Below are 21,792 nucleotides of genomic sequence, written 5' to 3'. Positions count from 1 at the left end.
CAGTTCCAGTGTCCGGCACCGCTCAGCACCTTCTGCCCCCGCTGCTGCGTCCCTCCAGTGCCACCAGTGCCACCCTCCCACCCCTCCCCTTGTCCCCCGCTGGCCCTGGGGGCAGGCAGGGGCTGATTTTGGGGACAGGGCTGGGGGTTCCCTTCCCTTCCTCCAGCCCGGGGGTGTCAGGATGCGCCGCGAGCCGCCAGGGTGGCGCAGGAGCTGTCCCCTGTCCCCGGGGTGTCGCAGCGGCCGGGCCGTGCGGGCTCTGCCCGCCCCACGCTGCGTGACCCGCCCCGCACAGGCGGGGACCGCCCCGGGGGTGGCGCTGGGGACGCGCCGGGGTCCCGCAGCCCCTGCGCGGGTCCCCGAGGCCATGAAGGTGAAGGTGATCTCCGTGCTGGAGGACAACTACATGTACCTGGTGATCGAGGAGAGCACCCGGCACGCCGTGGCCGTGGACGCCGCGGTCCCCAAGAGGGTGAGCGAGTCCCGGGGGGTGGCGGTGGCGGTGGCCCGGTCCCCGGCTATCCGTGGGACATCCCTGGGCAGGACAGAGCCCTCCATGCCCTGGCTGTGGCTGGAACCCCTGCCCTGCCCTCCCCGGGCCGTGCCGCGCCCCGCAGACCCCGCAGCGAGCGGGATCACCCCAAAGCCAGCCCTGTGCGGGGCCACCCCATGGGCACCCCCGCTTTCCAGGGCCGCCGTGACCCCGTGTCGCCGTGCCCGGTGTCCCTGGTGCCAGCCCTCCGCTGTCGCGGGTTTTCAGCGTTCCGTGCTGACTCGGGCATTTCCTTCCTCCCGGAGCCGGGAGCAGCTCCCGGCCCTGGGTGTTGAGCTGGCATCGGAGCCTCCTGGCAGCCGTGCGGGGCTGGCAGTGCCCTGTGGCCAGGGTGGGTGGCACGGCCGCCCTGTCCCTGCCGTGGCGGTGGCACCGTGCTCTCCTCTGTGCCTTCCCTAAGGCACAGAAATGCCCCCATGGCCGTGGAATCGGCGTGGTGCCATCCCCCTGCTCCAGGCAGGGTCACACCTTTGTCCCACCCTCAGGGGTTGCTTTTGGGGGATTGTCCTGCCTGGTGGCACAGGGGACAGGTCACTGTGTGGGGGTGTGTCACCTCCCCTGCCCTCTCACCGCTGCTCTGGTCCCTTTCAGCTGCTGGAGATCATCAGGAAGGAGGACGTGGTGCTCAAGGCCATCCTGACCACCCACCACCACTGGTAGGTGTGACCTGCTCGGGGTGGCCGTGTCCCCACGGGGACGGGGCCAGTTCCCGATCCCGTTCCCAATCCCTGCCCTGCCCTCAGGGACCACGCCAGGGGCAATGAGGAGCTGGCCCAGCTCCTGCCAGGCCTGCAGGTGTTCGGGGCCGACGAGCGCATCGGGGCCCTGACACACAGGGTCAGCCACGGCCAGGAGCTCTCGGTGAGCGCCCGCAGCGCTGGGGACACCGCAGCCCTCACGGCTCCTCCTCTGAGGGGGGCTGGGGTGGTCCCTGCTGGGGACCAGTGGGGACCGGAGTGGGGTGGTCACACTGTCCCCAGAGGAGTGGTCACACTGTCTCCAGTGGAGAGCGGAGTGGGGTGGTCACACTGTCCCCAGAGAGGTGGTCACACTGTCTCCAGTGGGGAGGGGAGTGGGGTGGTCACACTGTCCCCAGAGAGGTGGTCACACTGTTCCCAGTGGAGAGCAGAGTGGGGTGGTCACACTGTCCCCAGTGGGGAGGGGAGTGGGGTGGTCATACTGTCCCCAGTGGGGTGCTCACACTGTTCCCAGAGGTCCCCAGTGGGGTTGGTGCTGCTGGGCCATGCTCAGCTCTTGGTGTCCTGGGGTGGGTGCAGATGTGGCCCCACAGATTCCAGGCTGGGATGGAGGAGGAAGCTCATCCCAATCCCAGCCTGTTTGGGGTTGTGCTGGAGGCTCCCAATCTCTCCTGGGTCCCAAATGCCATCAGAGCAGACACAGCTGGACCCCCAAAAAGCCCCCTCAGATCTGTGACCTGCTGGGCTCCAGGCAGGCGTGGGGAGGTCTGGGGGGTCTGTTTGTCCCTTCAGGAGGACTCTGACCCTCTGTCCCCCCAGTTTGGGACCATCAGGGTGAGGTGTCTCTTCACGCCGTGCCACACCTCGGGCCACATGTGCTACTTCATGTGGGAGGACGATTCCCCGGATGCTCCAGCTCTTTTCTCAGGTAGCCCCCTGCCCATGTGCCCCCCGTGGCTTTTGGGGACACACTCCCTGTGTGCCGCCTGTCCCCACACTCAGCGCTGCTGGGGTGACCGGTGGCCACCCCCTGTCCCACAGGTGACACCCTGTTCGTGGGGGGCTGCGGGCAGTTCTTCGAGGGCACGGCGGAGCAGATGCACACCAACCTCACCCAGACCCTGGGGGCTCTGCCCAAGGACACGGTCAGTGCCCTCCCCTCCCAGCCTGGGGGCTCAGGGCAGGGGTCCTGGGCTGGGCCCTGCCCTGGTAGAGGGTCTGATGCCCGCTGCCTCCTGCAGAAAGTTTTCTGTGGCCACGAATGCACCGTCAGAAACCTCAAATTCGCCTTGAAGGTGGAGCCAGAGAATGAAGCGGTGAAGGAGAAGCTGGCGTGGGCCAAAGTAAGTGGCAGTGCCCCCTGTGCCAGGGGGGGCTGGGATGTGGGACGGCAGTGGGATCTGGACACCTCTGTCCCCTGGCAGCAGAGGGATGACGAGGACCTGCCCACGGTGCCCTCCACGCTGCAGGAGGAGTTCCTGTACAACCCCTTCCTGCGGGTCACGTAAGCACAGTGGGCTCCTGCCCCAAACCCGCTCCCCTTCCCTCCTGCACCATCCCTGCTCCCAAAACCCTGCTGGGAAATCCCAGCCCGGGGCTGGTGGCACTGCCCACTGCCCATCCCAGCACAGGGTGGCACTGCCCACTGCCCATCCCAGCACAGGGTGGCAGTGCCCACTGCCCATCCCAGCACAGGGTGGGTCCCTCCTGTCCCCAGGGCTCAGCAGGGCTGTCCCCTTGCAGGGAGGAGGCCGTGCAGAGGTTCACGGGCAGGACAGACCCCGTGGAGGTGCTGAGGGCTCTGCGCTCCCACAGGGACAACTTCAAGAAGCCCAAGGAGAGGCCCAACCCCCAGGCCATGCTGGCCTTTGACTGGGGGCTCTTTGGGCCCTTCCTGGAGAAGAAGTGACACCCCCGTGGTGCCAGGGCTCCCTCCTGGCTGGGCCCAGCTCGGGGTGCTCCCAGCTGGGGCTGGAGTTTGTCTTTTGGCTGCTTGTGTGAGGCTGCTCTGCTCTGCTCTGCTCCCCCCCTGGGGTTCCCGTGCAGTTCCTGGATCCCTTGGGGGGATCCCAGGCTGTGGGACCCCCATCCCCTCCCTCGGGGCTGGGGTGCTGGCAGAGGGTCAGGCTGGGAGCAGGGGACAGTGGTGCCAGTGTTGGGGGGCTGCCATGGAGGGAGGCTCAGGGACTGGGGTGCTGTGCCCCACGGAGCCCAGGCTCCCCTGCCAGGCCCTGCATGCCAACCCAGGGCTGCTGATGGTGGCCTTGGCACTCCTGGGAGCCCTCCTGGCCCTGCCACTCCTGGGAGCCCTCCTGGCCCTGCCTGTCCTGCTCCAGCCCCCAGGGCCCCTCTGGCCCAGTGTCCTGGGTGATGGACACTTGGATCCCCCCACAGGACACCGGGAGGTCACTGGTGTCACCAGAACCCACCCAACTCCAGCCCTGTGCTGACAAATCCCCCATCACGGCAGGTTTGGGTGGGTTTCCCCCTTTTCCCTATTTTCCAGTAGGTCCCCACAGGGATTTGTGGCCCAGTGGCTGCCTTGGGGAGCCCTTGGCCCCCGTGGGGTGTCCATGTGGAGCCAGGGTCTGCCCCAGGAGGGATTCCCCAAGGTGGGACAGAGTTTAGGCAGCCAAGAACAGAGTGCTGCCAGGCATCCCTTGCTTTTTGCTTTTTCCAGGATAAAAACTGGAAAACACTCGGTGCCAACTCCCTGGACATTGCCTTGTCAAGAGCCAGGGAGCAGCTGGGGCTCCCAGGGCTCCCCAGCCTTCACTTTGTGCAAAACCAGGGCTGTGGTTTATTTATTTTTGTCTGGGAAAGGAGCAGAGTGTTATTTGCAGGTGTGGGGAGGCACTTCACACCAGTGAAGTCATTCCTTTTTTTGTGTGTGTGTGGAGAAAATGAGAGTTTGATGCAGCTCCCAGCACTGGGACAGAGTTGATTTCAGGGATTTTCGTGTGTGGACTGTGAATTTCTTTGTTGCCACTAGAGTCTGGTTTGGGGCTTCTCCCTGAGCTACAAACCAAGTTTTGGTTTTGGTTTTTCCCCCTTTTGATTAAGTTATAGTTTGGATTTACTTTGCATGGAAGGGGAAGGGTTCATCCAGCTGCAAAAGCTCCCTTGGTAGCACGGCCTGCATTCCTCAGTTCCCATGAACTGCTGGATTGTGCATGTCCCCTTTGGGATTTTATTTACCCTGGGAGCAGGGATGCCCCTGTGGGTGTGAACCAGCCCTGAGCCTGCTCCACACCACAGCTGGGACAAATTCCAGCTGTTCTGTGCCAGACAGGGAGCCCAGGGTGCCTCAGGGACCTCTGGGTGTGTTGGTGACCTGGGAACGTGACCGAGTGCAGAGCCCTGGTGATTTCATTTCCAGCCAACTCAGCCTCTGCATTCTGGGCTGGTGCTCTGTGCCCTGCACTGAGTCCAGCCTGGAGCCCCTCCCTGGCTCAGCCAAATCCCTGCATGGCAAAGGGAATCCACTGGAGGCAGCCCTTTGCTCCTCAGGAAGGAGGGGAGGGGGCAGCGGGGGGAGGTCGATGCCTTAGAACACTGTGAGGTCACGAGTGATCAGCAACAGCTGAAAAATAAAAAGCTTTTAATTAAAAACATGAAAATTCAGCATTTGCTCTGTGGATTCATTGGAACAAAGTGCAGAGGAGGCTCTGGCTCCTGCCAGCCCCAAGGTCAGGAATTATTCTGTGGTAATTTCAGGGTGTTATCCAGCAGTAAGTTTGTCTGGATTTAGGGATATTACCCCTCAGGAAGTGGCTGCTGAGGGTGGGCAAGTGTGACAATTCTGTCACTCCCTGCTGAGTGCTTAGGAAGAAAACACAGAGAAGGAACTGCCCTGGGTATAAATTATTATAATTTAAGGAAAAGGAATCACAGGGGCTTGTCCAGCATTCACTCCAGTTCCTCTGCAGCCCCAGGGATGATGCCAGGCTTTGGATCCCCTCTCTGGGGGCACAGACCCTGCAGGGCAGTGAGAGGGGAGAGCTCCAGGCCTCAGAGACCATCTCCAATGGGGTGAGGCAGGCACAGAACTGAGTGCTGTGACAACCCAGCAGGGCCTGGGGGGGAACACTGGGGTGAGGCACAAAGCTCAGCCTGGAGCTGAGCCCTGAATCCTTGAGCTCCTCAGCTCTGGCAGGACTGGGGCTGTCCCATCTCCTGCTGTGTCCCTGTCAGACCCTGGGGCCTGTTGCCATCACCTCACCCTGCAGCAGTGCCAGGCACTTTCCCAGAGGCAGGAGTTGCACAGGGTCCCTGGAGGAGCAGCAGTGTGAGTTCAGAAGGCACTGAGGCTCCCTGGGCTGGGCAGCCCTCACCACTTGATGCTGAGGGCAGAGCTGGCTCTCTCCACGGCGTGGTACTGAGTGTGCAGCACCTGCAGAGCCCTCTCTGAGCCCCAGCCCCCCAGCCAGTGCTCGTAGAGCTCCCTCACAGCCTGGTTCTCCTCTGGCATCTCAGCCCTCAGGGATTCATACAACCTCTCCACCTGCTGCAGCTCCTCCTTGCTGGATTCCCCCTCCAGTTTGATCTGCCCTCCTCCATTCAGACAGCCTGGGGGGAAAAAATACAAAGAGATGAGGAACTTCAGCTGGGAAAACATCCTCAGAAATTCCAGGTCATTCATCCTGCTCCTGCCAACAGCTGCAGGATGAACACAGCCCAGGGCTGGAGGTTCCCTCCCAGTTATCTGCCAGCAGCAGGGCCACAGGGCAGGGAGATGTGGGCTGGCTCCAGCTGGGGCTCTGCCAGCTCTTATCTCTTATCTCCTGCCCCCAGAAGGGAGCCTGAGCCCAGCCCAGGCGAGCCCAGCCTTGGAGGCTGAGCTCGGGAAAGGGAGAAGGGACTGGGATGAGTTCTGGGGGCTGGGAGGGTCCTTGGGAAGGAGCAGCTCCAAGAGGCAGGAGGGGCCCTCAGGGGGCTCAGGCTGCCCCTGCTCCCAAGGGAGCCAGCAGCAGCACAAGGAAAGGGGAATCAAATGTGAAATATTCCTCCACCAGCAGCAATTTCTGTAAGCCTGATGGTCAGGCTTGGGCAATTTCAGGGGGAAAATCCCCTCAGGTACCAGAGCTCAGGAAATCCTCCTTAAAAGCAATCAATTAATTAATGATGCAAATGTTGTGTGATGGAATTCAGCTGCAGTTCTTTAAATCCTGAGGAACTGCTGGCTCACAGGTAGGAAAATCCTTCCCTTGGCTGTCACAGCCCAAGGGGGTGAGAAATCTCCCCCTGCTCCAGTCTGGAATGCCCTGGAGCTCCCCCAGGCTGGATTTGGGAGCAGCCTCACCTGAGGGACAGGCCATGACCTCCACGTAGTGATAGGGGCACTTCCCTCTCTTCAGCTTCTGCACCAGGTTCTGGATGTTCCTGAATCCATAGGCCAGGGCAAAGTGGAGCAGGACCTGCCCATCCCTCTCCAGGGTCACCTCCTGGAAGTCCTTGTTCCTGAGGGAGCAGAGCACAGCAAGTGGCTTCTCCAAATGAGTTTCTATTCTAAGCTTCAAAGGGCCCTGTGCAAAACCCAAATTCTTTGTGAGTCTCACTGAAGAGCTGTCCCAGTTCTGGGCCACCCAAGGAAAACGGGAAGGAAATCCTTCCAGAACCTTCCAGGATTGCTGTGCTGGATAAAGCCTGAAAAGCTCAGCACAGGGAGCCCCTCCCTGACAGACCTGACTTCCTTCAGCCAACATCAACTGGGCATGTCTGACTTCTGCTGGATCATAAAATGTGGGAACAAACCCTGATTGAGGATTCCACATTTCCAAGGTTAGTGGGAATACCTGGTCCTGATAAAAAAAGTAAGTCATTTGATTTTTATCAAGTTTTTGAGAGTGTTTTTTCTGCTTCCTAAACCAGGGAATCCTAAACATAAAAATTGCTCATTAAGGATATAATTAATTCCAAAGGATACATTAAATTAGAACTGGGAAGGCAGAAGGAATCTCAGGTGGATGAGCCTCAATGCCCAAACTCAGGTGATTTATTTTCTATTTCACTCCAGTCAAACAGAGCCCCAAAGCCCTCCCACAAGGTTTTTTGGGATCAACAATCAGTGACAAATCTCCCTGATTGGCCTGATGCAAGGTGAGCAATCCCAGCTCCACGAGAGCTCTGCCTCTTCAATTACTCTAACATTTTATAATTATTCTCAAAGTTATCAGTGGGAAAATCCACCAGGCCACACTCCAGGGTGTGGCTGGAGAAGGGGCTGGAGTTCCCCCTGGGAAATTCTCCCTGCCTGCCTGGAACAGAAAGGAGCTGGCTGATTGATTGCTGAGCAGCTGGAGGACGGAGCAGCCACTCCTCAGCCTGGAAGTGAACTTTAACATTGCAAAAAAACCCCCCAAAAATCCAGGCCAAACCCCCCCGAATTCCCAGAGGGATTGCAGCTCCTTACTTGAGAGGTCTGTAGTGGATGGAGGCGCCGTGGATGCCGAAGAGCTCCCGGGCAGCGTGGCTGAAGATGTGCTCCAGGAAGCCGCCCGAGCCCCCGCCGCGGTGCGAGCGCAGCTCCTGCTCGGCCCCGCCGAGCCTGGGGGCACAGCAGCAGCACCTCAGCCCCTGGGGGGCACACACAGCCCCAGGGGCTGCCCCAGCACCGGGCAGCAGCCAAACTGCAGCCTCCCCTCAGCTCCAGCCTCTCCCCTTCTCCTGGGAATGGTGGCACGGGGTGTGCCGGGGATGCGGCTGGCCCTGGAGCCCTCAAGTGTGCCAGGCCAGGCTGGACGGGCTTGGAGCAGCCTGGGATGGTGGAAGGTGTTGGGGCTGGATGGTTTGCAAGTCCTCCCCTCCCAAACCATTCCAGGATTCTCTAATTAATCCTCATTAATTGATGGATAACTCAGGGAGGAGCAGCCTGGGATGGTGGAAAGTGTTGGATGGTTTTGAAGTCCTTCCCACCCAAACCATTCCAGAATTCTCTAATTAATCCTCATTAATTGATGGATAACTCAGGGAGGTGCTGCTGCTGAACCTTTCTGATGCTGCTGTGCCAGGAGCTCTGGGATGTTGGAGCTTAGGCAGCTCTGGGTGCTCAGTGCAGAGCTCCCACCCCACCCCACATGTGCAGAAGTTCCTCCTCAGTTCAACAACCCCAGCCCCACCTGACACCTCCCAAATGTCTTTTTTTCACCAACAGCCTCCTGCAGGTTAACTGGGTGACCTAAATATTTGTTATTTCTGCTTTATATTTGTTATTTCTGCTTTATATTTGTTATTTCTGCTTTCATTCTGGGATCTCTGCAGTGGCTCTGCTAAGGAGGGGCAACAGCTTCTGCTTCAGGAAATTTGTTGCACTGGGACAGATTCTTGTCCTTCCCAAAGCCTGCAGCAGCTTTTTGTGGGATGGAAGGAGCTGGAGTGATTGTCCAGGGGAAATTCACCATATTCTGTACATGAAATGTTTTAACTCCCAACTGTTCTGGTTCAAGTGACACAAGAAACAAGGGCAGACACGCTTGTGTAAAAAAGCAGGAAAAGGGGAATTCTGATCTCTCTGAATCCTGGAGGAGAGGGAGCAGGGAAAGCCTGAACTCCCTAAATCCTGGAGGAAAGGGAATTCTGAACTCTCTGAATCCTAGAGGAAAGGGAACAGAGAAAAGGGAATTCTGAACTCCCTAAATCCTGGAGGAAAAGGAACATGAGTGAAATGGGATTTTGCTCTTACATGGTGTCCAGGGGAGCAGGATCTACATCTGACAGGGACACTCCTTCCTGCTCCAGCAGCTTCAGCACTTCTCCTAGAGCAGAACCAGGCACAAAGAGTTCTTATTTTTGGGATACAGGAAAACAACAGAGCAGTCCCTAAACTGCACCTGCATTTTACCAGGGCACGATCTGCACTATTAAATGCAAATACAGATCAATATCCAACCTCTGTCAGAGACAAAGGGTTAATGAAGCCAGGGAACACTGCAAGGCTCCCAGAATTTGCTGGAACTGGGAATTTCCCGTGGCTCTGCTTACCTGTGGTGATGACACAATCCACATCCCTGGTCTGGTATTCCTGGTTGAAGAAGTCTGGCCTGGAGGCCTCCAGCTTTTTGTCATAGCAGGGCATGACAGTGACGTGGTAGATCCTGTCAGGGGGCAGGTGCTGCAAGGGAGACAAGGCTGGGGCTGCCAAAATCCCCCTGTCCCCAGGGAGTGCACTCCAGGAGCAAAGGAGTGGGGGAAATAATGCCACTGTGGCCCTGGAATGGTGCCCACTGTGACTGAGTATTTGTGTGTTTAAATATTTGTGAGTAAATGAAATGATTTCCCTCCTAAAGCCAATTCCAGCTGCAGTCAGTGTCAGCAGTTATGGACCTTCAGAGGTTTCATGGAATCCTGGAATGGTTTGGGTTGGGAAGGACCTTAAAGCCCACCCAGCTCCAAACCCAACACCTCCCACCATCCCAGGTGCTCCCAGCCCTGTCCAGCCTGGCCTTGGGCACTGCCAGGGATCCAGGGGCAACCCCAGCTGCTCTGGGAATTCCATCCCAGCCCCTCCCCACCCTCCCAGGGAGGAATTCCTTCCCAGTACCCATCCAGCCCTGCCCTCTGGCAGTGGGCAGCCATTCCCTGTGTCCTGGCACCCCAGGCCTTTGGGAATAATCTCTTTCCATCTCTCCTGAGGCTGCCTTCAGCTCCTGGAAGTTTCCCTCACTCTGGTGCAATGATCCAAGGTCAGGCAGAGAAGCCAGTCCCTAATTAAGGCATTAGGGAATAAACTTCCTTCCTGCTCCCAAAGCTCAGCCCAAAGACACTGAAAAGGAGGTTCCTCAGCTCTCCCAAATAATTCAGAGGGTTTAATTTAATGAGCCCATGCTCAGAGTTCTGCCCTAATTACTACTCATTAGCTAAGACAGAAGGGAGGAAGGTCTCTGCCTTCTGCAAGGCAATACTGACCCTTACATGGGTACTGCACAGCAAATGTATAAGAAATCAGCCTGAGGTGTGGAACTGGAGGAGTTCTGCAGGAAGAAGAGCATTTCTAGCATTTCTAGAGCTGTACCTGCTGCTCTGCAAAGTAGCCCTTGACCAGGGAGCCCATCACCTGCTGGGGGGACTTGGTGGTGCTGATGTGGGGAATGATGAAGCTGCCGTGGGTTTTCTCTGCGTAGCAGATCCAGCCTGGAAGGAACAACATCCAAAACTTCAATTAAGAAATGAGAAGCAGATTTCACTCTGCCCATTCTCCCCAAACCCCAGGTTTAGTGCCATTTCCAGCCTCAGCTCAGCACAAAAAGCAAAGCAAGTGTCAGCCCAGATTGATTTTAAGGTGTCTCACCACTGCTTTAGCACCCAAATCTGTGCTGAGAGGAGAATAATCCTGCAGGTAAGAACATCCACGTGCAGCTGCTGGATTTTGGATTGCAGCTGGAGCTGCAGGGGTACCTGGGCAGGCAGAGGCCAGCATGGGCAGGGCCTTTTTGTCCTCTGCTTGTCTGTGGAAGCGCCTCACAAACTCCTGCTGGCTCTCCAGGAGGCTGAAGGTCCTGGAGAAGGTTGTGTCAAACACGTGGTGCACACCTGGGCAGGACAGCAGCTGGGTTAAAAACCTCAGGACGCAGCAAAATACAACAGAAACCTCCCACTGCAACCAGGGGCCAGCTCAGGCACGGGCACTGGGCCCTGCAGTTGGGGAAGAGGAGGAAAGGGGGCAGGAGAGGTGGAAATGTGAAATGTGGAAGTTGTTTTCAGTGGTTCTTTACAGGTTTTATGGAATGGTTTGGGCTGGAAAGGACCTCAAAGCTCAGCCAGTTCCACAGGCAGGGACACCTCCCACTACCCCAGGGTGAGCCAGCCTGGCCCTGGGCACTGCCAGGGATCCAGGAGCAGCCCCAACTTCTCTGGGAATCTGTGCCAGGGCCTGCCCACCCTCCCAGCCAGGAATTCCTTCCCAACATCCCACCTGCCCCTGCCCTCTGGCAGTTTAAATATCTTCCCTTGTCCTGCCCTTACAAAAAATCCCTCCCCCTCCTTTTCCCAAGCTTTCCTCCTCTCTCCAAGCTCACTGTGTGCCTGAACTCTTGGACAATCCCCCTGGGGGTTAAACCCCTTTAAGCTGAGCTCAGCCCAGAGAGCAGAAAACCCCACACTTGCCTAAACCCTTGAGGAAGGAGGTCAGCTTCTGGGCTGTCTCCAGCAGCCCCAGCTTGCACCTTGCAGCCAGGGAGGCTCTGGATTGGGGGGACACAGAAACCACCACCAGCTTCTGCTCGTGGGCAGCAGCAGCCTGGAAAAAAACAAACAACCCCAAAGTGTGGCACAGGCAGAGCTGGCAGCAGCACTGAGCTCAGCCCAGGGCAGGAATTTCACCAAACCCCTGAGAAATGAGAAATGACCCCAAAGTGTGGCACAGGCAGAGCTGGCAGCAGCACTGAGCTCAGCCCAGGGCAGGAATTTACAGCAAACCCATGAGAAATGAGAAATGACCCCAAAGTGTGGCACAGGCAGAGGTGGCAGCAGCACTGAGCTCAGCCCAGGGCAGGAATTTCACCAAACCCCTGAGAAATGACCCCAAAATGTGGCACAGGCAGAGGTGGCAGCAGCACTGAGCTCAGCCCAGGCTCACCCTCACAACTGACCCCAAACCCCTGAGAAATGAGGAACAGGCCCAGGAGTGCAGAGGGACCCCTGAGGGCTCAGGAGTTCCCTTTTCCTGTGGATTTTCAAGGTGAGTGGGACCCACCTTGTTGAGAGCCAGCACCTTGCAGAGCTCCCCGTGGCTCTGCTGGCTCACCAGCACACTCTCAGCTGAGGTGATGCAGCCACTGCAGGCCAGGCAATCATTCAGGGTGATTTTGGCCTTCTCCAGCTTCTGGGCTTCCCCATCCTACAAAAAAAAAAAACCCCAAAAAACCCAAATCAGGCTCAGTTCTGACCCCAGGACTGAAGGAGCAGTTTCCCTGCTTTGTTACAAACAATAATGCTGTTGTTCTTTTGATGCTGTTGGTTTATCATTTAAAAAAATATCTTTATTTTTAATGAGATGAGGACAAAGCCACCTGAAGCTGGCTGCTCTTGATGGGACCTTTTGGCACAGCAAGGGGCATTTGCTGAGGGATTTCATCCCAGACATGGAAGGGAATATTTTCCCTTCTACCTGCCCTGAATAATTTGATTTTCCCAAGAGGTTCTCCTCCAATCACCACTCCTCAGAAGAGCCAGGAACAGACCAGGAAATGAGGCACTAATAACACTTTCAAATAAGGAACCTGGCTCCTTTGGAAGTGCTGTGCCCTCCTTTTTAAATCAAAATCTGCCTGAAGTTCCAAGTTCCATTCCTAGAGGGATTCCCAGCCTGGTTAACTGAGCAGTGCCAACTTTTTTTGGGTGAAAACAGGAAAAACTCAGCCTGAATTCTGGAAGCTTCTGAATTATCCAAGCTTTTAAAGAAATCATTTGAAATATTAATTTTTTAAAAATCCAGCATGATTTATTAAAAATATCTTGATGAAATCTGTGAGTGAGCACGAGGACATTGTCACAACCAACCTGGAACTGCCAATCCTTAAATACTGATAAAATAAATGAACTTTTCATCTTATCCGCTCTCTTATGAAAATCATCACCAATTCAGGGCAGTGTTTCAGAGCATCAAAAACTGGAATAAACTGGAATTACTGATTATAAAACGACTGCTTAGAAAAGAATTCATAAATTAAAATGCTGATAAATTAAAGTTTACTGCAAACTGAACTTACCTGCTCTTATATTAATAATCAGTAATTAATGCCAGCGTTTCAGAGCATAAAAATGGCACAAATTTGGAATTATTGATTATAAATTAAAAAGAAAAAATTAAAATTAAAAAGAAAAAACCCACCAAGAATGCTGACAGCATCTCTTTGAGGCAATTAATGGATGTAGATAATTAAAATATTTAAAGTACACTCACTTTTCTGGGTTTTTCACAGTGAGCAAAGACCCCACGTACCTGATTGACCTGGAAATAGCTTCCATCAGCTTCAATTCTGATCTTGGCTGCTGCTTTTCCAGGCTTTTTGTCCACTTTGACAGGCTTGATGCATTCCTGAAAGAGCAGCAGAGCCTGGAGGTGAGAGCTGAGCAAGGAAGAGGGGATTGGATAAAAAAATAAATAAATATTGGGGATTCAATACAAAATAAATATTGGGGGTTCAATTAAAATCAATATAGGGGATTTGAGCAAAAATAAATACAGGGGGTTGGATAACAAATAAATATAGGGGATTAAATAAAAAAATATTAGTAGTTAAATTTTAAAAAATAGGAGATTCAATAAAAAATAAATATAGGGGATTGGATAAAAAATAAATAGAGGATTTTAAAAAAATTTGGGAATTACATTTAAAAAAATAGGGGATTAAATAAAAAATGAATATAGAGGATTAAATAAAAAATAAAGGGATCTGAGAGCAGCTCTGGATCCTGGCCCTGGGTCCAGGCTGGAATTTCCCTGGCAGAAGAATGCCAGGCAGAGGCTCCTCACCCCCTGGGAACAGGAGGAGCAGCTCTCCAGCATCATCCCAGCCCAGGCTCAGCTCAGCTCTGGGCTCGGAGCTGCGGCAGGAACAGCCGGCCCCTTCCTCCTCCTCCTCCTCCTCCTCCTCCTCCTCATCCCCAGAGTGCAGAGCAGGGCCCAGCTCAGGGCAGGGAGGTGCCAGTGCCCAGCCCAGCGGGCTCTGGGACAGAAGGGGCTCGGTGCCACCCAGGGGGGTTCTGGCTTTGATCCTGATTTCAGTGCTCAGCCCCCCTCAGGCTCTGTGTCTGCTCCTGCTCTGAGTGCTCCGAGGCTCCCTAAGGATCCCATCCCCCTGCAGGATCCCTTCCCCCTGCAGGATCCCATCCCCCTGCAGGATCCCTTCCCCCTGCAGGATCCCATCCCCCTGCAGGACCATCCCCCTGCAGGATCCCACCCCTGCAGGAACCATCCCCCTGCAGGATCCCTTCCCCCTGCAGGATCCCTTCCCCCTGCAGGATCCCATCCCCCTGCAGGATCCCATCCCCCTGCAGGATCCCATCCCCCTGCAGGATCCCATCCCCCTGCAGGATCCCATCTCCCTGCAGGATCCCTTCCCCCTGCAGGATCCCATCCCCCTGCAGGATCCCATCCCCCTGCAGGATCCCATCCCCCTGCAGGATCCCTTCCCCCTGCAGGATCCCTTCCCCTGCAGGATCCCTTCCCCTGCAGGATCCATCTCCCTGCAGGATCCCATCCCTTGCAGGATCCCATCCCCTGCAGGATCCCATCCCCTGCAGGATCCTTCCCCTGCAGGATCCCTTCCCCCTGCAGGATCCCATCCCCTGCAGGATCCCTTCCCCCTGCAGGATCCCATCCCCCTGCAGGATCCCATCCCCCTGCAGGATCCCATCCCCCTGCAGGATCCCTTCCCTCGGAGCACGGGCAGAGCTGGGCACCCCCTGAGCAACTCCCTGACACACCCGACCCAGGAGAATTCCCCTCGCTGGGGCTGCTCCTGCCCTGCTTCCAGCAAACACAGGGCATGAACACGGGGCATGAGTCTGGGCAGGAATCCTGGGTAGGAATATGGATAGAAACCATGGATATGAGTCTGGATATAAATCATGGTTATGAGTCTGGATAGAAATCTGGGTAGAAATCATGGATATGAATCTGGATATGAGTCTAGATATGAGTCTGGATATAAATCTGGATATGAAACCTAGATACGAATCTGGACATGAATCTGGATATAAATCTGGATATAAATCATGGATATGCATCTGGATATAAATCATGGATATGAATCCGGATATGAATCTGGATAGAAACCATGGATATGAGTCTGGACAGAAACCATGGATGTGAGTCTGGATATAAATCATGGATATAAATCTGGATATGAAACCTAGATACGAATCTGGACATGAATCCTGGCTATGAATCCTTGATATAAGCCCTGGATATGAATCTGGATACAAACCCAGGACTGACATCTCGAGTGTGACCCCACGGTGACCCCACAGTGCCCCCGCAGTGTCTCACTGTCCCCACAGTGACCCCACAGTGACCCCGCGGTGTCCCCACAGTGACCCCCGTGGTGTCCCCGCAGTGTCCCCAGCCCTGCCCCGGCGCTGTGGCAGGATCAGCTCCCAGCCCTCACGGGTTTGACCGGGCACGGTCCCGCGCGGTGACACCGAGCGGCCAAGGCTGAGGGTGGCACCCCCGCCTGTCCTCAGGGCCCCTCGGCACGCCCACCCCGGGAGCTCCCGCGGGTCCCCGGCGCTGTCACCTGCGAGGGGGCGATGAAATCGTCCAGCTCCGTCAGCTGCAGCACCCCGCTGAAGTGTGCCGCCATGGCCGCCGCCAAGCGAGCCGCGCGTCGCGACACCGGACTACAGCACCGCCGCAAAGCGAGCCGCGCGTCGCGACACCGGACTACAGCACCGCCGCAAAGCGAACAGCCACGTCGTGACACCGGACTACAGCAGCGCCGCAAAGCGAGCCGCGCATCGCGACACCGGACTACAGCACCGCCGCAAAGCGAGCGGCGCGTCGCGACACCGGACTACAGCACCGCCGCAAAGCGAGCCGCGCGTCGCGACACCGGACTACAGCACCGCCGCAAAGCGAGCCGCGCGTCGCGACACCGGACTACAGCACCGCCGCAAAGCGAGCCGCGCGTCGCGACACCGGACTACAGCACCGCCGCAAAGCGAGCCGCGCGTCGCGACACCGGACTACAGCACCGCCGCAAAGCGAGCCGCGCGTCGCGACACCGGACTACAGCACCGCCGCAAAGCGAGCCGCGCGTCGCGACACCGGACTACAGCACCGCCGCAAGCGAGCCGCGCGTCGCGACACCGGACTACAGCACGCCGCAAAGCGAAGCCGCGCGTCGCGACACCGGACTACAGCACCGCCGCAAAGCGAGCCGCGCGTCGCGACACCGGACTACAGCACCGCCGCAAAGCGAGCCGCGCGTCGCGACACCGGACTACAGCACCGCCGCAAGCGAGCCGCGCGTCGCGACACCGGACTACAGCACCGCCGCAAAGCGAGCCGCGCGTCGCGACACCGGACTACAGCACCGCCGCAAGCGAGCCGCGCGTCGCGACACCGGACTACAGCACTGCCGCAAAGCGAGCCGCGTCGCGACACCGGACTACAGCACCGCCGCAAAGCGAGCCGCGCGTCGCGACACCGGACTACAGCACTGCCGCAAAGCGAGCCGCGCATCGCGACACCGGACTACAGCACTGCCGCAAAGCGAACAGCCACGTCGCGACACCGGACTACAGCACCGCCGCAAAGCGAGCCGCGCGTCGTGACACCGGACTACAGAACTGCCGCAAAGCGAAACGTCGTACAACGGGACACCGTTGCCACACCGCCGCAAAGCGAACAGCAGCACTGTCGTAAAGGCGCCCGCGATGACAATAAATTATTTTTAATTTTTGCTCTGCAGATATCACCTGTTTGCAATAAACTGATACTGCGTTAGGCCTTTTGGCGTCCTAAGCAAATAGAAATGTGTCAGCGCCGGGAAAACTCGGTGTCATTTTCCTCTTCTTTCACGCGCTGGGCGCTGTGTGAATCTCCCGCCTCCAGGGGATCCCCAAATTAAATCCCAGCAATGTTTCAGGCTCTGAGAAATAATAAAAAAAAATTAAAATAAAAATGGGTACAAGATGAGGTGAATTCCCTGCAGCTGCTGGGCCCAGGCAGGTGCTCAGGGGGTACTCAAGGAGCGAATTTAGGGCGGGGAATATTTGGGGTTCAGGCAGGGTGGGAGGCAGGGAAGGGCTGAGCTCTGCTCGGGTTTTTGGGACTGGCACCTGCTGCAGGTGACTCTGTACACGCACTATTTATATTCCTTTTTATTTATTTATATGTTTATATTGTATTTATGCTTATACCTATGCTTTTATTAGTGAAATTCTTCGCTAATCTCCAAATTAAGCTTCCCCCCGTGCACCTGGAGGCCGCTCCCTGCTGCCCTGTCCCTGTTCCCGGGGACAGAGGCGGTGCCTGAGCTGTGACACCCAAACCCCCCCCGGGCTGACCCCTCTGGCATTTCTGGGCTGGGCTCTGCAGCTCCTGGGAGCCAAAATATTTATACTTATATTCATATTTATACTTACATTCATGTTTAAAATTTATATCCATCTGTATTTCATGTTTACACTGATATTTATTTCCGTTTCCCTCTCTCTCTCTATTTCTCCCCCAGCAGGTTAAGCTGCCCTGCCCACCCCCAGGTGCCAGCCGTGCCCTGCCCAGCCGGGCACACCCCCAGCCCCTTTCCAGGAGCTCCTCCTCCTCCTGGATTTCCTTGTGCTGGGAACGAGGAGTGAGGCAATCCCAGCCTGTCACCGGGGTCAGGGCAGGATCGGAGAAGAGCTTTATTCGTCATGGAGGGGCAGGACAGATCCTGTTCTGTTGGCTGACACACACAAACACCTTTCTCAGGCACTGCCCTTGAGAGGAACGGGAAAACAGGGTGGAAGAACAGCACCTGCAGGGTGTTTATAGTCAACAGGCTCTCCCATCTCTCCAGCTCCCCAAAATCTCTCTCAAGCCCTGTGAGGAACCCTTGCCGTTCCTCTCTCCCTGTCCCACGGCACCCACAGCAGCCCAGGGAGGGTCCCCAGCAGGAGCTGCAGCTTTTGGGGGACCCCCAGAGCCTCGTCCTGCCTCCCCTGGGGATGTGGGGGTGCTGGGAGCTCTGGGGAGCCGGGGAGGGGATCCGTGGGGTGGGATGGGATCCATGGGGTGGGTTGGGATAGGATCCATGGGATGGGATGGGGTGGGATCTGTGGGATGGGATGAGATCCATGGAATTGAATAGGATGGGAAGGGATCCATGGGATGGGATGAGATCCATGGGATGAGATCCATGGAGTGGAATAGGATGGGAAAGGATCCATGGGCTGGGACCCATGGAATGAGATCCATGGGATGGAATGGAATAGGGTGGGATGGGGTGGAATTCATGGGAACGGATCCATGGGATAGAATAGGGTGGGATGGGATGGAATAGGATGGGATCCATGGAATGGAATAGGGTGGGATGGGATCCATGGTGTGAGATCCATGGAATGAAATCCTTGGGAAGGGATCCATGGGATGGGGTGGGATCCATGGGATGGAATGGAATAAGATGGAATGGGATCCATGGGGTGGGAAGGGATCCATGGGATGGGATCCATGGGGTGGAATGGAATGGGATCTGTGGGGTGGAGCCTTGGTCAGCCCTGAGCCTCCTCCTGCTGCCAACCACTCTCCCAGTGACCCTAAAACCCGTCACCCCTCTGCCTGCTGGCCCTGCTGTGCCAGGAGTGTCCCCAGAGTGTCCCCAAGGCCCACGGGGTGGGGTGGGATCCATGGGGTGGGATCTATGGGGTGGGATCCTGAGCAGGAGGGGCTGGGACCCTGCTGGGCCCATTCCTGTGCCCTGCTGTCCCCAGCCCGGGTCCCAGCAGTCCCAGCCCAGGTCCCTTCCCCTCTCCCTGCTCGGTCTGTTTGCTCTGCAGGGCTGGAGCGTTCCCTGAGTGAGGTTTGGGCCCTGTGCAATGCAAACATCCCCGGGCACGGGGGGAGCCAAGGAAAGCTCCTGTGCAAACCTGCAGGGAGGAGCTGTGGGCTTGGATCCCGGCTCCCAAGGGGGGGTTTGGTGCTGCTGGGGGTGTCCCCGCTGTCCCTGGGACACAGGAGGGGCTGGGGGGGCTCCAGGGCAGGGTTAAATCAGGGTTGGGTTTAGAGGGGTTGGGGTGTTCGTGGGGTCGCTCTGCAGGTGATGAATTAGGATGGATAAATTACCCCCAGGGATAAATTATCCCTGGGGGATATCCCTAATCCATGAGCAGGGGATCAGTCAGGATTGGGGTTGGGGTGTTTGTGAGGTGGTTCTGCAGTTCCCAGAGCAGGGGATCAGTCAGGATTGGGGTTGGAGGGGTGGCAGTGTTTGTATTTCTGCTCTGCAGGTCCCAGAGCAGGAGATCAATCAGGTTTGGAGGGTTGGGTGGTAGGAAAGGATCGCTGACACCCCTGGCTTCCCTCTCTCCTTCTTTGCTGCTTAAAATCCCCCTCAGGTGAGGGGCTGGGATCACAGAATCACTGGGCTTTAAAAAGCCCTTTAAAAACCCAACCATTCCCACCCCGAACCTGTGCCAGGGCCAGCTCTGACATCCCTGCAGTGCCCCCAGCCCCGCCCTGGGCAGCTGTGCCAGGGCTGTTCCCCGCTCTGGGGGAGGAAATTCTTCTCTAATCTCCAAATTAAACTCCCCTGGTGCCGCTTCCTGCTGCCCTGTCCCTGTTCCCGGGGACAGAGCTGTGACACCCCAACCCCCCCGGGCTGACCCCTCTGGCATTTCTGGGCTGGGCTCTGCAGCTCCTGGGAGCCAGGATTTGTTTCTGTGGCTGAATTCCACGCTGGGAGCTGCGGCCCTGAGCAAACAAAGCGACAGCAGCTCCTGGGGGAGGCAAATATTGTCCTGTGTGTGGCACGGGGATGTCCCTGCTGGTGACATTTACGGAGGCTGTGTCACCCCGGGGGCACGGGCTGGGTGAGCTCCTCATCCTCCCCCCTCAGCACGCCCCCCGCATCCGCCCCGCAATCCTCCCCGCAGCCCCCCAGCCTCCCCCATCCCCCCGAATCCGCACCTCAGCTCCCCAGCCAGATCCTCAGCCGCACCTCCGTACATGCATCCGCCTCATCCGCCGAGCCTCATCATCCTCTCATTCTCCTCCTCCTCCTCATCCTCCTCCTCCTCCTCCTCCTCCTCACCCTCCTCACCCTCCTCCTGCCCCGTGCCAGGTTTGGCCCTGGGGATTGCTGTGGCTGAAACAGAGACAATCCAAAGCCAACAGAGACAATCCAAACCAACAGAGACAATCCAAACTCCATTTCCAGGAGGTTTAAACTGGTTTTGAACTCTTTAAACAATTCCAGCGTGCCTGCTTTTTGTGCATTCTTATAAAAACCCCTAAATTTGGCTTTGCTCGCTGGTCGGGAAATGCAAACTGAGGGAATAGAGAATATGGGATTGGAACAGAGAATTGCAGGTTTCCTCTTGTTTCCCCTCCTTTCTGTCTTGGTTTCTGTGCCAACGACCTCGGTAGGAAATTCCTTCCACGAGGATGCTGTTCCCAAAAAGCTGCTGTGAAAGCTCCTCCGCAGGGCTGGCACTGGAGCAGCCCTGGGGACAGCCCTGTCCCTGTCCCCCGTCCCTGCTGGAGCTCAATCCCTGCCAGGAGGAAATCCCAGGAGGAGGAGTTGGAACCTGAAATGCAGGGAACTCCCAGGACAAAGGGATTGTTGTGAACAACCAGCAAAGATCCACTTTGTGAGGAAATGGCATCCACACAACTCCCAAAAATCAAAGGAATCAGAGGTGGAACAAACCTAAAGAATTCCCAGGACATACTAAAGAAAACCCTCAAATATTGTATTTGTTTATTTATTTATTTATTTACATGTATGTATGTATATGTATTTATGTATATATATTTTATTTTAAAATATGTCTTTTATTGTATATATTATAGTTATATAATAATATACTGTATAATATATTTATATATTAGATTTATGTCATATAAAGTATATATTATATAAATATCCACAATATATAAAAATATATATTATATACTGATATATAAGATATTATATATGTATAATATGTTATATATTTAGATTATATATCATATAAATTTATATTTATATAAAATATATAAATATAAATTATATATAAATTATTAATATTTATATACAATGTAACTGTATATAAATTATATAATGTATACAAATACTATAAATATATTTATATACAAATTATAATATAATATAAATATATAATATAGTATATATAAATATATATTACATAAACATAAAATACATATTAAATAATATATAATATATATTATAATATATAGATATATAATATATATTTATAATATATAAAATAGATAGTCTATAAATTTATAACATATAAATATATAAGAATAAATTCTATATCATGCCTATGAATATGCATTTAAACAGTGCAATTGAAAAGCCCATAAGGAATTTGCTGTAGCTCTTGCTGTGCTTTTGGCAGTTCGCAGATTTTATCCCTTTTATCCTTTATTCAGCTGTTCCAAGTTCAAGGACCGAGCCTCGCTGCTGAGGCCGAGCCCGGCTCAGGCAGGCCCGGCTTTGCTGGGCCAGCACAAAGCCCCTTTGTCCCGGGCGGGCGTGCCCGGGCTGGGCCGGGTTCCGTGTCCCTGTCACACCTGGCTGAGCCCGGCCCGGCCCGCCCGGGCACGCTCGGGCTCGTTCTGGGGCTGTCCCCCCAGTTTTGGGGCTGTCCCCCCCTTTGGGGTGTCCCACCCTTCTCCTCCCTCCCTGCTGCAGAACTGGGAGGAGATTTTTGGGAAAAAGCATTTTGGAGGCAGAGGCAGGGCTGGTGAGTCATGGGGTGGGTGAATTAAAGGGGATTTTTTATTCCAGGTGAGCCCCAATTCCACCTTACAGATCCTGCAGGGTCATGGGGTGAATTAAAGGGGATTTTTTATCCTAGGTGAGATCCCAAATCCCCCTCACAGACCCTGCA

The 21,792-nt window shown here is 55.4% G+C and overlaps 2 protein-coding genes across 5 annotated transcripts; one reads left to right on the top strand and one right to left on the bottom strand.

Moving 5' to 3' along the window:
- Positions 1-276: 276 nt before the first annotated feature.
- On the top strand, positions 277-4,875 carry LOC103817823 (hydroxyacylglutathione hydrolase like). Of its 4 annotated transcripts, none has more exons than XM_050979920.1 (8): positions 277-472; positions 1,145-1,209; positions 1,297-1,414; positions 2,044-2,179; positions 2,293-2,396; positions 2,493-2,594; positions 2,679-2,755; positions 2,995-4,875. In XM_050979920.1, exons 1-8 carry the CDS (start codon positions 368-370, stop codon positions 3,158-3,160), a joined length of 873 nt encoding a protein of 290 aa, XP_050835877.1. In that variant the 5' UTR covers positions 277-367; the 3' UTR covers positions 3,161-4,875. The 4 variants fall into 4 exon arrangements, with proteins under 4 accessions (XP_050835877.1, XP_050835879.1, XP_050835876.1 ...); XM_050979919.1 differs by having other exon boundaries at positions 279-472; positions 2,676-2,755; XM_050979921.1 differs by having other exon boundaries at positions 282-472; positions 2,071-2,179; positions 2,676-2,755.
- On the bottom strand, positions 4,836-16,030 carry CIAO3 (cytosolic iron-sulfur assembly component 3). Its single transcript, XM_009091758.4, has 11 exons — positions 15,489-16,030; positions 13,190-13,285; positions 11,942-12,085; positions 11,353-11,485; positions 10,645-10,779; positions 10,262-10,380; positions 9,232-9,361; positions 8,933-9,005; positions 7,664-7,798; positions 6,554-6,711; positions 4,836-5,820 (listed from the first exon to the last, which is right to left on the bottom strand). The coding sequence occupies exons 1-11, from the start codon at positions 15,552-15,554 to the stop codon at positions 5,582-5,584; spliced, it is 1,428 nt and encodes a 475-aa protein (XP_009090006.1). The 5' UTR covers positions 15,555-16,030; the 3' UTR covers positions 4,836-5,581.
- Positions 16,031-21,792: the final 5,762 nt, after the last annotated feature.

This window comes from Serinus canaria, chromosome 14 (genome assembly GCF_022539315.1).
Source record: "Serinus canaria isolate serCan28SL12 chromosome 14, serCan2020, whole genome shotgun sequence".
Classification (NCBI taxonomy): Eukaryota; Metazoa; Chordata; class Aves; order Passeriformes; family Fringillidae; genus Serinus; species Serinus canaria.
Note: the sequence above shows the minus strand (reverse complement) of the source record. Positions and strands in the feature narration are given on the sequence as shown.

Excerpts from the sequence above, each read along its gene's own strand:
- CIAO3 (XM_009091758.4), bottom strand. The coding sequence starts at position 15,554 with ATGGCGGCACACTTCAGCGGGGTGCTGCAGCTGACGGAGCTGGACGAT. Across the intron at positions 13,286-15,488 it reads ATTTCATCGCCCCCTCGCAG|GAATGCATCAAGCCTGTCAA; the intron begins GTGACAGCGCCG and ends CTGCTCTTTCAG. Across the intron at positions 5,821-6,553 it reads GGTCATGGCCTGTCCCTCAG|GCTGTCTGAATGGAGGAGGG; the intron begins GTGAGGCTGCTC and ends TTTTCCCCCCAG.
- LOC103817823 (XM_050979919.1), top strand. The coding sequence starts at position 368 with ATGAAGGTGAAGGTGATCTCCGTGCTGGAGGACAACTACATGTACCTG. Across the intron at positions 1,210-1,296 it reads CTGACCACCCACCACCACTG|GGACCACGCCAGGGGCAATG; the intron begins GTAGGTGTGACC and ends CCCTGCCCTCAG. Across the intron at positions 1,415-2,043 it reads GCCACGGCCAGGAGCTCTCG|GAGGACTCTGACCCTCTGTC; the intron begins GTGAGCGCCCGC and ends TTGTCCCTTCAG.